General features: G+C 38.7%; 1 protein-coding gene across 1 annotated transcript in view; it reads left to right on the top strand.

Annotated features, from left to right (window-relative positions):
* The first annotated feature begins 4304 nt into the window (after positions 1-4304).
* The window catches only part of LOC103377804 (unconventional myosin-Ic), a 44597-nt gene continuing 35835 nt past the window's right edge, over positions 4305-13066 (top strand). Inside the window, exons 1-2 of the mRNA XM_008308765.3 lie at positions 4305-4464; positions 4596-4806. Coding sequence (XP_008306987.1) covers positions 4717-4806 — 90 coding nt within the window. The 5' untranslated portion in view covers positions 4305-4464; positions 4596-4716. The remainder of the gene's footprint in view (positions 4465-4595; positions 4807-13066) is intronic.

Genomic DNA, 13066 nt, shown 5'->3' with positions numbered 1-13066 from the left:
GGGGGGAAGAAATAATTATAAAAAGTGACGTGTTGACAAGCAGGTGACTGTGGTACCTCATGATTTCTCCTTCACTGAGCAGCCAACACTGTAACATGAAACCTCCAGGGGGCAGCATGTTCCATTCAAACTGGAAAACCCACAAATCATGTCCCCAAGGCCGGTTTCTCCAGTCACTGCTGTACATCTTTCAAAGCTGCCCCGTTCAGGGCGTGATCTCCTCCTGCTGCTCCTTCTCCTGCACCTCTCAGCCTCACAGGCGTCCTTCGGCTTCCTGTGGAAACTGGAAACTGCCTTGCTGTTCTGTTGTTGGAGCGCGTTTGCCGCTCACAGAGCTGAGGAACAAATACCAATGAAATATAATGAACTTCCTCTCCTGCTGCGGAGACAGCAGTTAAAAATAGGCAGGGCTATTTTCAGGCGGCACTTGTGAGATTATCATAGCCCTGGTCCGATCTGGTCTGAGCTGAGCTGGGCTGAGCTGGGCTGAGTCTCCATGCAGGATCTGGTTTCAGGACAGTGCCACAAATACACTGTAGCTGATGAACTGCACTTTACTGTATTCTGCGCCGTGCCCTTCACACAGCCATGCAGTGACCACATGGGCCTCTGTCCACGGAGCAGACGGACAGGTCACTGTAACTCACTGACCCTCAGGGTCAGCCCATCATGAAGACTGTAGACCTGCTCTGGTGTTACACCTGCCCTCACCACACGAAAAAGCAACAGCACGTCGTGTGGTAGAGCCGAGTGACAGAAAGTTACTTTCTCTTACCAGCAGGTGGCAGTAGAGGGTCTCTAAAATCTATACATAGGTTATGAATGTATGAAAAAGTAGATAGGTTACATAGGTTATGAATGTATGAAAAAGTGGTAGATAGGCAGTAAAGCTGGCAGATGATGGTAACAATTTTAAAAAATCTTCTGCCAGGCTTTTGATTGGCTACTATGTTTGATTGACTGCCGGATTGTTTAATAGCAGTTGGTTAATTACCATGACAATGTCTATGACTTCAATCAAAACGGTAGAAAAATGTAAACATTTTTTGCCGTGTCTTTTTTCCAATTATTCTAAATCAGGGGTCACCGACCTGAGCTACATCAGTGATACACACTTGAATAATGTCATAAAAAATCATAAAACATTTTATACTTTTTTAATGGAGACACTCTTCTTACCATTACAAGTGTAACCGATTCAAAAGGTCTAGTCTTGTTGACTAGTTTTATTTTTAGAAAATACTCCTCCGGTGGTCAATGAGGGCATCACGTTGGTGACTCCTGTTCTGAATCCTAGTGCAGGATTTTACGCAGTAGCTGATACTGCGTACATCTTGAAGAGGAAGTGACAACCAGAAGAGAATTCCCTCTTAAAATCAGGAAAAGGAAGCTCCACCTACAGGAGAGCATAAGGATAATCAATTTGTCTCATTGCTGACTCTTCTGAATCCTTTATTCTAACAATTTCCTGGATTGATTCCTTCTTTTTTCTGATTTTTTTTTTATCCTTTCCTCTTCCATCCAGGACACTTTGTCCATCCCAGACCAGACCCAAAGGGTGAATTCTCTGCTTTAACAGATTTGAACACAGTTATATTAATGTTTTTCTCCCGAGATGATGAAAAAGTCAGAAAAAGTTCACATTTTTATATGCATTTTTAAATCCAAACAATTTTTAAAAAGTATTTTCAAACCTGAATTGAACCCTTTATAAGGTACGGAACAAGAAGGAAAATGAAGGAAAATGTTGTTTCCTTTCTTCTAGTGTAATGTGATCCTGTGAACAGGGAAGAAGGAAAATAAACTCTTTTAGGGTCGTTGTTTGACATGAATAAACTGTAGGACAATGGATTTACTGGAAGCCTGACTTCCTCTTTCCAGAGTTTAACCACTGGAGAATTTAAAGACCTGTTCTTAAAAAAAACCTTTAGTTTCTTTAAAGTATGTTTCTTAGTGATGCTGATAAATATGTCAATGTTATAGAAGTGAAAAAAATATTAAAATGTATTTAACAAAAATTTACCCTGAATAAAATCATGCCTCGCTAGCGTTTTGTAACATATATGTGTATGCCACATGGAAAAATTATTTTAATTATTAATTAATTTCTTAACTACGATAATGTTGATAAAGTCACTGATGATGAGATACAGAGAAAAATGATTTTGGTTTCACTTTCACTTGAACTTAAAATAAAATCAAATCATGGAACTCAATCAACGAAAAGACATTAGCAGAAAGTAAGAGACTTAGTTCATTGTGTGTGTGTGTGTGTGTGCATGAACATATGTCTCAAGCCAGAGGTTTCCTGTTGATGCCAGCCTGTCAGGAATCCCTTCAGATGAGGTCAAAGGACTCCGGATGTGTGTCAATGCCACATCCCTCCTCTAACACACACACACACTTGTTATGTGCCCTCTCGGAGTAAAAGGTATTTATTTCTAGAGTATTCAAGGTAAATATCCAAGATGTTAATCTAAGATTGGAATATTTATTAGAAAAAAAGTTAATCTAAGATTGGAATATTTATTAGGGAAAAAAAAAAGAAAAAAATACATTCCAATGTATCCTTGGGCAAAACATGTGACCTCAAAAATGATCCTAGCAGTTGTGTTGGCTGTATTATTTATTAAGAATTGAATAGGTATATTTATAAGCAAATCTTATATAATGTAAATATATAAGAGAAAAAATACTAATTAAAATATTATTTAATTTTAATTTAATTATTTAAAGAATTTAGTTAATTTTTAGTTATAAGTTAAGTATTTAGTTATAATTTTTTTTAATTTTTTTTTATTTTGTTTTAAAGATAGATCAGTAAAACAACAACTTTTGACACAGATAAGAATATCAGATGGTTCTAAAAATAATTGCCAGTCGGACAAACACGGTCCTGCAACTGTGCTATTGTTTTTCCTGCCTGTCAATCAACACAAACCATGAACCTCATGAACCTCATGAACCTCATGACCCCTCAACCCTCAGCCCTCAGATGATGATGATGATGATGATGATGATGATGATGATGATGATGATGACAATGTCGTCTGTAAAAGAAGCCCTGTTGCTTCTTGTGTGCGACTACGTAGCTGCTCGACGACCCTTGAACACTTGTCAAGGACCCAGTCAGTAGATGTGAGTGAGTCCGTGGGGACAGGAAGTGCACTGCTGTGAGAGCGTGAGTCCCTTGTTTGTTTTCAGAACGAGTGTGGTGCACACGCGTGTCTCCTGCCTGTTTATCCTTTGGGAAGCTCAAGTGGTCCTGGCTGTGGACATAAGCAAAAACACAGTAAATCTAGAGGGTGGACACTGAGGCTGTCTCAGACAGGATGAGCAGACCAGTACATTTCACTAACACCGTGTGTGTGTGTGTGTGTCTTTGCTTGTATCAATTGAGTTGTGAAGACCAGTCCTATAGTTTGGACCAGCACCACTACCACAAATATATTATGTTCCTATGAGACTGTGGCCATGTGTACAGGTATTTTTTTTAGAATCTCATGTAAATGGTCTCGTCAAAAGATGATTAAAAACATTAGCCCCTGAAGACTATGAAGACAGGTTTTGGTGTGTGTCCATTAGTATTTTAGTGGTATTTTTTATTCACAGAAAACATCCTTGCATTGAGATTTATTTCCATGTTAGAATTGATTGAGGTTTGAATTAGAAATAGACTAAGACCATGTGTTCATGTGTAATCCTGGTATACCCACACTTGTGGGGACACTTTTTTTTAGGTCCCCAAGTGAAAGAGATTTAAAATCTAGTTTCAAATCAAGAATATAATTTGAGTTAAAGTGGAATAAAGGTGAACATTTAAGGTTTAAAAATGAAGGTTGAATTTAACGTAATCACAATGTGTTCAGAGTCAGGTATAAGCAGTAGTTCAGCAAGTATTTATCCAGGACTTTAATATGTTTATCTTCAGAAGCAAATACTGATGCTTTATCTTTGCACATACACACACACATAGAGAGAGAGAGAGAGAGAGAGAGAGAGAGAAAATGTGTGCGAGACAGGCAGAATAATGACATATTTTGACAGAGGAAACTAACTTTTCCGTTCGACTACTTTGGACTGATTAATCATTTTCTAAAGATATGGCTGACAGATACATTGTTTTTCCTAGATTACAACTGTAGCACTGTGCCACGAAAAGAACATGTGAATCTGTGTTTGTTTCCTTGATTGAAGATGAATCACTGTCTCCAATACACACACACACACACACACGTGCCCGTGCTACGACAGAAGACACATATCCTCTACATGTGACATGCATCTCCAGCCAGGCTGAGCTCCACATCCTCTCCGTGATCCCTCCACCAGAGAAGCAACATCCTCTGGCAGCTGTGAGGGGAAGCTGTCCTCACAGAGTCTCTCCACTCTGCAGCAGGTAACACCCAAAAGCCAAACTGTGGCGCCGCCGTCAAATAACAACAACAACCGCCGCTGGGTCAGGTAAGAACATTCTGAACCTTCTGAAAGTCAACATGTGTTTTTTTTTTTTTAACAACAGAGAATAAAACAGGATCATGAACAAACAAAGAGAGGAAACATTTGTTTGACTGAAGTTTTTTGTGCTTTTTCAGGTATCGCTCTCTCTCTCTCTTTCTCTCTCTCTGTCCCTGTCATTGAGACACATTTTGACAAGAACCAGAGAGGAGACTTATAGCAATACTTCTGTCAACTGTCTGGACACAAAAAGGAAAGATGATGGAACTCACGATTCAGCTTATCCCTACAGGGGAAATTATTCTTTCTCCAGGGAAAAATGGAGAACACTACTGCCACTGCTGCAAGGTCAGTTCACACACACACATACACAAACACAGTGATTACTCGGGCTTCATTCACTCACAAACATGTCACAGCAGGCTTCATCGTCCTAAGGGACCACTATGAGTAGCGGGTTGGGTGGGTGAGGGGGTACAATTGGCCCCCCGGTGCTGGATTTTGGACAAGTCTAGGCGAGACCTGAGACAGACCTGAAGATGTTTCTGAGAAAATCCAGTAGTTGAGTAGGAGATGCTACACTGACACCTGAATATTGGAGCATCTCTGAGACAAGGATCCTACCTCACATAAGCTCATACTGAACAGTGATGAGGCAACAGATGGCTCCAAGTCACACAACTAAGTGTGGTATAAATGTAAAGGATCCATCAGTTGTTTTCCAGACTTGATACAGGCTGCGCTTTAACGAATGATGAAAATATATTTTTTTAAATTGATCAGTTTAAGGAAACGTTCGTGATACCAGGACTGAATTCATTAGTTACCGATTCAGTACTGTTTTTTTTATTTTTGTTGCACTTCAACATCTTGATCACTTTCAATTTTTACTTAAGCAAAACAGTTCTAGTTTATGAAGCCCAAAGGTCATTAGATTTGCCAAAAACAAAAGGAATAATAATAATTTAATTCATTATTTTTAAATATTTTGTTCTGGTAATATGGTAAAAAAAAGTTATAGATAAAAAAATAAAAATTTAAATAGTGCTGGATCCTTTATTAGAAGTGAATGTATAATTTAATTGATCCAAAAGTAGAACAATTTATTTAAATTTTCTATATTGTGTTCAGTAAGACTTTGAAAGATTGAATTAAACACATCTTTAAAAATAAGTTCATAATAATAACATTGATATAATACAAAAAAAATAGTTTCAGTTTGATTAAATTGACAATCAAAGAACTTTCTTAAATCTTACAATTACCGGAGAGTGGAAGAGATTATGGTGTGGTTCATCGGTACCCACTTCCTCTGGTGAAAAGGTACCAATCGGTTCCCATAAGTGTGACACTGTACCTGATCAGCACATACAGTCGCAGTGACGTTGTGTGCAGTTAAATAGGAGCTACTGTTTGCCGGTCAGTGGTGACTGAGGAGGTGTGGAATGTACTGGACGGGAGGAAGCGACAAAGACATTCCAGAACACAACGCCGTTAACTTTTCCCCTCCTTTCCACATTCCTCCAAAGTCAAATCACCCTTGGTGTCAGCCTGTGTGTGAAAAATGTGCGTAGGTGTACAGTAAGTGGTGTACGACTTGAATAATACACAGCAGTATATATTTATATATATTTATATGGACATAAATCCAAATGAAATACCACTGGGAATCATAATTTACAGAGCAGATAAACATCATCAAAGTTGAACCTGCAGCCCCTCCTCATTTGGTCCTGGGATATGAATCCAAAATTATTTGTCTCTTTTAAACATAAAGTAAAGTATAAGGATAGAAGTATGACAATTATATTTTAAAAACAAGTATAAGTAAAATATCATTATTGTAAAGTGTTTAACTTAGCTTTACTGAATTAAATTAAATTATCTTCAGTTATAACTGATGGTTTTTCCTCCCACAGGGCCTCAAATTATCTTCAGTTATAACTGATGGTTTATATTCTCAGGTTATTGAGAATTGGCTCTAGCGCCCCCTATGGCTCTGAACAGGATTAGTCAAAGGCAAAAGAATGGATGGATGGATTCATTGAGCTTCTTCACTGTGAAATTAAAATAGCAAATCAAATCTAAAATCGGATTCATTGAGCTTCTTCACTGTGAAAATAGCAAATCAAATCTAAAATTTACTGAAGTTGGGCCATCAGTGAGACCCCAGTGAGGCAGAACATCAAGTTTAGGGTCTAGTAGTAGTACATCTTGGTACTACAAAAGACCAGTAGTGTGAATGAAAAATCACTGCAGGGTCCTCATAAGAATAGATGTCTGTGTGTGTGTGTGTCTGGAATGTGAAGAGTAATGAGTTGGAAGCGATGTTGGGGTGGAGTTGGTCGGTGTCATGACGGGCCTCTCCCCTGTGTGTCTGTGTCTGACAGTGTCCTGTCCACAGATACCACCCTGTCTTCATTAATGACTTGTTGTTGTGGGCTCAGCTGTGAGCAGCTCAACCCCACTGTGAGTCCACATCGTTGCTGGTTAACATGTATCAATGTGTACATATTTTAAATGGGGATGTCCCATAATATCGACCGACTGATATTATCAGCCCGATATTAGCATATTATGTAATATCTGAAAGAATCTTTATTGATTTTTTCGATGTGCTCTAAAAACAGTTTGGGGGAAAAACGGCTGTATATTAAAGTGAAAATCACTAGATGGCAGCATTGCAGCTCATTTAATTAAGTTATATAAAATAATCTGACCTTTCAAAATAAATACATAGATGGAAGATGGATAGTAAGTTATATAAAATAATCTGACCTTTCTAAATAAATACAAAGATAAAAAAAATAGCACATTATGCCAGTATTCCTGCATTCAGAGAAACGGTGCTATGCTGTACCAAAGTACTGGTGTGACATTACCATGAACTAATCATTGCGACACTATATGGAAGCAAACTTTTAGGCATTTCTAAAAACATCAGAAATATGTCTTTTTATTTATCTTCAGTATTGGCCTGAATTGTTGCATAATATATTACTAATCACAACTCATATCAGTGACAGTATGTAAAGGGAAGTGAAATCAGTGGGGGGAAATATTTAGGAAATAATTTAAAAAAAACCAGGTCACAGTTCTGCTGGATGCAGTAGATCAGTTGATTGGATCACAGCTCTAACAATGCTGCCACTGGCATTGAACAATAGCCACAATGGACATTGACAGGCAGCTGACCGACTTTGTGAGGTCACCCTCACATGGTCTCAACACGTTTTCCAATAATGGACATGGATTTGAGCCACTGCGTTGGTGTATTTCTGCATATTCTACTTGATTTTATCCGTAATACCTAATCCATCGTTTGAATTAGTCACAAATCACATCATTAACCTGCTGCTGTGTCTTTCCGTTTCAGTATTGTATAGAAAAACGTTTTTGTCATATTAAGGAATGTTAATTAATCCCGATTATTCAGGATTAATCTGATTAGCCCACAGCTACTCTGCGAGTAATCGTTTAGTTCTATTTTTCTTATAACGTCACTCTCAACTGGCCCTATTGTCTGTGGTGCCAGTATAAAGCTGCAGTTGCACCACTATGAACAGTAGAGGGCACAATAACGCTTTTTACTGAGTCTGACGCGTTTGGGAAGCTTTTGATTTTAAAATAATGTCATGACAATTTGTTTAGTTTGAACTGCAGTGTAACGACTTGCTGCAGAACTTCATATTTCAATGATCACATTCAAGATTACAGTCATACACGTTGATATAACGAACTGATTATTTGATAATAATTTACATATTTTATACATTCAAGATAAATAATATACAAAACGCAGTTGTGATAAAAAAAAGTCGTATGATAGGAAACACGGTAGGCGTAAAAACAAACTGCTAAATTTAAAATGTTCTATCTTGTACCAGGCGTGATGTGTTCTACATACAATAAATTAAAAATGTCAAACTCTTCACTTTTGACATTAACTGTTGTGGTCTTTGTGGGATTTTCACTCTCACGTTACCGTGTCGTGAATTGTAGTTTAATTCATATGTTCAATAGGGATTATTTTCCCCCCGTTTAGTATAGATTTCAGTTAATCCTTTGTAGAAAGACCAGGGCTAAAATAAAGATTCCGTGTTAACTGAACTTCCTGGTCACGCAGGGCTGCGCTGCGTGTCAGTGTCAGAGTTGGTGATAGAAAAGGAAGATGAAAACCACCACGCAATTCCCACGCGGAGGTTTAAGGGGAAACCCGAGTCCTTGGAAACCCACATTTGAACACATTTGAGCCTCGTAGACACCATTACATAATGTGTGATGACGATTTCACTGGCGTGATTGCGGTTGGCGTACGTGTAGTGGCTGACCGCTAGGTGGAGTGTGGAGCCGTGCAGCTGTCAGAGGAGTGGCTACGACGGCGGTGTCAACTCTGCTCTCCTCCGCTCTGCTTTACGGTGGGAGTGGGAGTAGTGGGAGGGTCGGGAGAAGAGAAACCACGCAGCCTTGACTGTCACACACTCCAGTGACTGACAGACACACACACTCTCACACACACGCTGCCTCTGCTGCTGCTACGAAACTGTCTGGACGATAAGAACCAAAGAGAGAGCAGAGGAAATTCCACAACATCTTTGACCTCGGTTTTTCTCAGGTATGTTCACTCTTTTATTTAGTTTTACTGTCTTAAACACGTCTGGTGTTTTCAACCGTTGACTGGGGTTATAATTACTGTCGCTGAATACACTGGGGAAAAGTTTCTGCTGTGTGACTTAAGCGTGTGTCTCAATGGGAGCCAAATGGCGAAACTGCTGTGCCAAATGTCATTCAAAAATGAAAGAATTCAACATTTCTCCGCCTATGTGCTAACGACGACAGTGTCGAAACGCTTGGTTTAGCACTGATGTCCATGGAGAACAGCCAATGCTGAGTTCGGCGTGCGTAACATTGCATTTATGTTTTGTTAACAAAGTAAAAGACACTTTAACTCTCCATTCATTGACACACTCTTTTCACCGTGTGGTGAAACTGAGCGGTCATTTGGAGGTTACTGTGAGCATACGCTGGTCAGCCCAGACGTTGTCAGTCTGATTTCAACACCGGGTTGCATCTAGAAAATGTATTATTATTATGAACGATTTGGTTATTGAAGCATTAAGAATTCACTGTTAACTATGTCTGTGAAGTGAAGTGATTTTTGCTCAGGTAAAGAAAGGCGAAAAAAAAAAGTGAACATTATTTGAATGAGGTTCGGTCCACTGAAGTGAACTTAATTCCTCGCCTACTTTTTCAAGTCCTTAAGTTTGGCCCTTGTCTTTAATGGAGCACCAGACAGACAGATTTAGACAGTTCTATAACTGACTTGTCTCAACAGTGCTTATCAGAAGTGTGTGTCTGTAGAGCTGTAAGATAAGCACCTTTCCAGAGAGATCAGTGGGGTTGTTACTGTAGAGTTGTGGATGCAGGGATCACAACGTCAAACATGGAGTCATAAAAAAACATTTAGAAAGGACAGGTGTTCTGAGACCAGGGTCACTAACCTCAGCACGCTATTTTGTCTTCAGGATGTAATTGTCTAAACCTGTGGTTTTTAGTCTAGAAGTAGGCACTGACCTTAACGTTTACCAAATGGTGCTTTCTTGAAGTTTTGTCACAATCTAGTCATGCTCCACTTAACATAAAAATATCAGAGCTTTTTTGTTTGTTATTTCTTCTGAGAAAAATACCCAGATTGAAAGGATGCTATTCTGAAGGAGTCAATTGTTTATCATCTTTGTCCTTCTTGGTTTATTGAAGTAAAATATTTGGGATAAGTGATAAGCCCATGTTTCAAAACACAGATATTACTCTATCCCAGATGTCCTTTCCAGTTTGCTCCAGGCAGTACAAAATTAAAAAAACATACTTACAAACTCTATACACAACCTTAAAAGTCACTACAGCTGTTTCCCTACGCAATACAAATGTTTTGTCAGTGAAATTCTGCAGCTGTTTTGCGCATGTGTTAGGTTAATTTCTTGAACTGTTGCTTCAAGGTGACCTGGAGGGCAGGATCTTCACAGCACAGACAGCTGCTTTGTTTTGAAGTTGATTTAAGCTTTTTAAGGCCACGACTCGACCAGGCAGTTGTACTTAAAGTGGGAAAATATTTGTTATATAGGTCGATTTATAAACCACTGAACTTCTGTGATGTCAATTCTGTTTTTAAAAAAACGGTACAAATGTCTTAGGCCTTTTAAACTGCTGCCTTTTTCACAGAGTTCGACTGAAAACACAGTTGTTGTACCTTGTTCCAACATGTTCAGTTTTCTCTTTGCTCATCTTGACTGTAAACATTAAACCTGTAGACATTACAAGACATTTTAGGACATTATTATGAAGGAAACAGGACACGTTTAACAGTCCGTAACCTGACATCAATGTTCAAAGTCCTAATCCGTCTGCAGAAATTACCTTTTTTTTGTTCCGTCTGTCTGTCTTCTTATTGGCCTGAAAGATTTACAGTTTTATCACCTGCTTCACAGAACTAAACAGTGGGCATTTTAATTTAATCCTATAAAAATCCTATATAATCTTTTGAATTTTATATTTACATTTAAACAGCTTTTTGAAAGTAAATAACAGTTTGATCCTAATCTGTAGTCTAATATTTATCATGGCTTGTAGTCCACTCATCAATGTACTCTTGTCGATCAATTTTTTCCAAAGCAGGTCACTGTGTTGATTGGACTGAATCATTTAGCTGCTGTTTCCATTACGCTGATGTAACGCTGATTTCCTCCTCGTTATCACAAGTGGTGTTTTTCCACATGGGATGTCAGTCTGCCTTCTTTAGACGAGACCATTTACGTTGACGTTGTCGAACACAATGTCTCACGTTCTGTTGATGCTCCCATGGATTCCGTAGTGTTGGTGATTCAAATGGAAACCTGATTATTTCTAATGTTCATTTGACCAGTAATTTTCCATCAGAGGATTAACTGGTCAGAAAACCATACAACAGACATGATTGCACAATGGTGAGTGCAGCTTAAGAACTTTTTCTGCATTATTTTGTCATATGTTTTAGATGTACAGTAAGTTGGAAAGCTCCCCCTTGTGGTACCTCTTCGCTACAGTGTATGCTGCGTCTGTCTTGACATAACAAAGAAGAGCACATCCTGACTATAGTAGGTGTCGATGACAGGGTGAAGGTCTGGTCACTCACATACGTGCCTGTAGGATACACCTGTTGGTCTGGCTTTTGTGGCTGGACTTTCACCATCATGTCTATAACAGGAAGGAGAGCTACACACACCTAGATTCTTGAGGGCGTGTTCTAAAATGGTGTTGTAGTCACTAATTAGTTGTAATAATTCCCACTTCCATGACCTTTTAGTCTGTACCTGTCGTTAAGGAAGTTTACACCACATACAAGTGAAACAAGTGGGCAAAACACGGGCGAGATCTTTGGGTGTGGAGCGTCTGAGGTGTTGTCATCTTTTCACAGCAGAACAGACGGCAGCTGATTCACTGAGCTTTTTTTTTGTTGTTAACTTACAAAACCATTCGTACTTCACCTCAAAAGTGTTGTTGTATCAGCATTCGTACATGAGCGGTGTCCTTGGTTAGAGATTATCACAGCCGAGGTGTTGCAAACGTATCTTGTTAATTATTGATTCAGTATCACAGACGCCTCCAGTCTTTTGAAAACTTTGGTTTTTACAGGTCAAATGAACTTATTACGGTTTATTTACGCTGTAAATCGACACTCATGCTGTACATAAGTATCTATGTCACTCACCTACGCTAACACAGTGGTGACATCGTAATCTAGGACATAAAACCACCAGAAGAGTCTGACTTATTGCAGGAGAGAAGCGGTCAGGCACTTTAATTTTAAATGACACATTTTCCACCTTTGCTCAACAAGGAGAGCAGTTTTGTGAGTGGAGTGAAGTGGAGTTTTGAAGCTGTGAATGTGTGGAAACGGAGGGGGTGAGGATGGAACTCTTAATCTGCAGAATGAGGGCACAGCAGAAAAAGTTTGTTCAACACTGAGCCTTGATAAGAGCTTTGTCCGTGTTGTTAATGGATAAACTATGAGTTCTGATCACAATAGAAGAATAAATGATAAGGTTCTAGGTCTACTGCTGACCTTTGTAGTTTGAGCAAAATTAGATGAGGTGATATGAAAGGCTGGTGATAAAATGCATGTTCTGATAGGAAATTAGATGAGGTGATATGAAAGGCTGCTGATAAAATGGATGTTCTGATAGACCATGGGTTATCATGCTTTTCTAGTGTACTTTTTATGCATTCTAATGAATATAAACAATTTTTTAAACTGTTGATTAAGTTGAGCTTTGAGCTTTAGCGTCTATGTTGGATGTGTAGCGGGAGATTCAACTCTAGTCTAGTTGATTTGTTTTCAAAGTGCACTTCACATTAGGACTTTATTATGTGTGCTGTGGCTTTACATCTGCAAACCAGTTGTGTTCCTGCAAAGACTTTGTTTTATGATATTTTTCAAAGAAACTGGAATAAAACCAAAAGATAAACCAGAATAATAATATAAATGACGTAAACGTGTTGTAAACTGCTGGGTTTGATTTCTGTTTAGTTTTCTCAGGAAAGTGAGTTGACCAGAGATAATGAGAGTACAAGT

The sequence above is a fragment of the Cynoglossus semilaevis genome, chromosome 4 (genome assembly GCF_000523025.1).
Source record: "Cynoglossus semilaevis isolate Cse_v1.0 chromosome 4, Cse_v1.0, whole genome shotgun sequence".
NCBI classification, from domain to species: domain Eukaryota; kingdom Metazoa; phylum Chordata; class Actinopteri; order Pleuronectiformes; family Cynoglossidae; genus Cynoglossus; species Cynoglossus semilaevis.
Note: the sequence above shows the minus strand (reverse complement) of the source record. Positions and strands in the feature narration are given on the sequence as shown.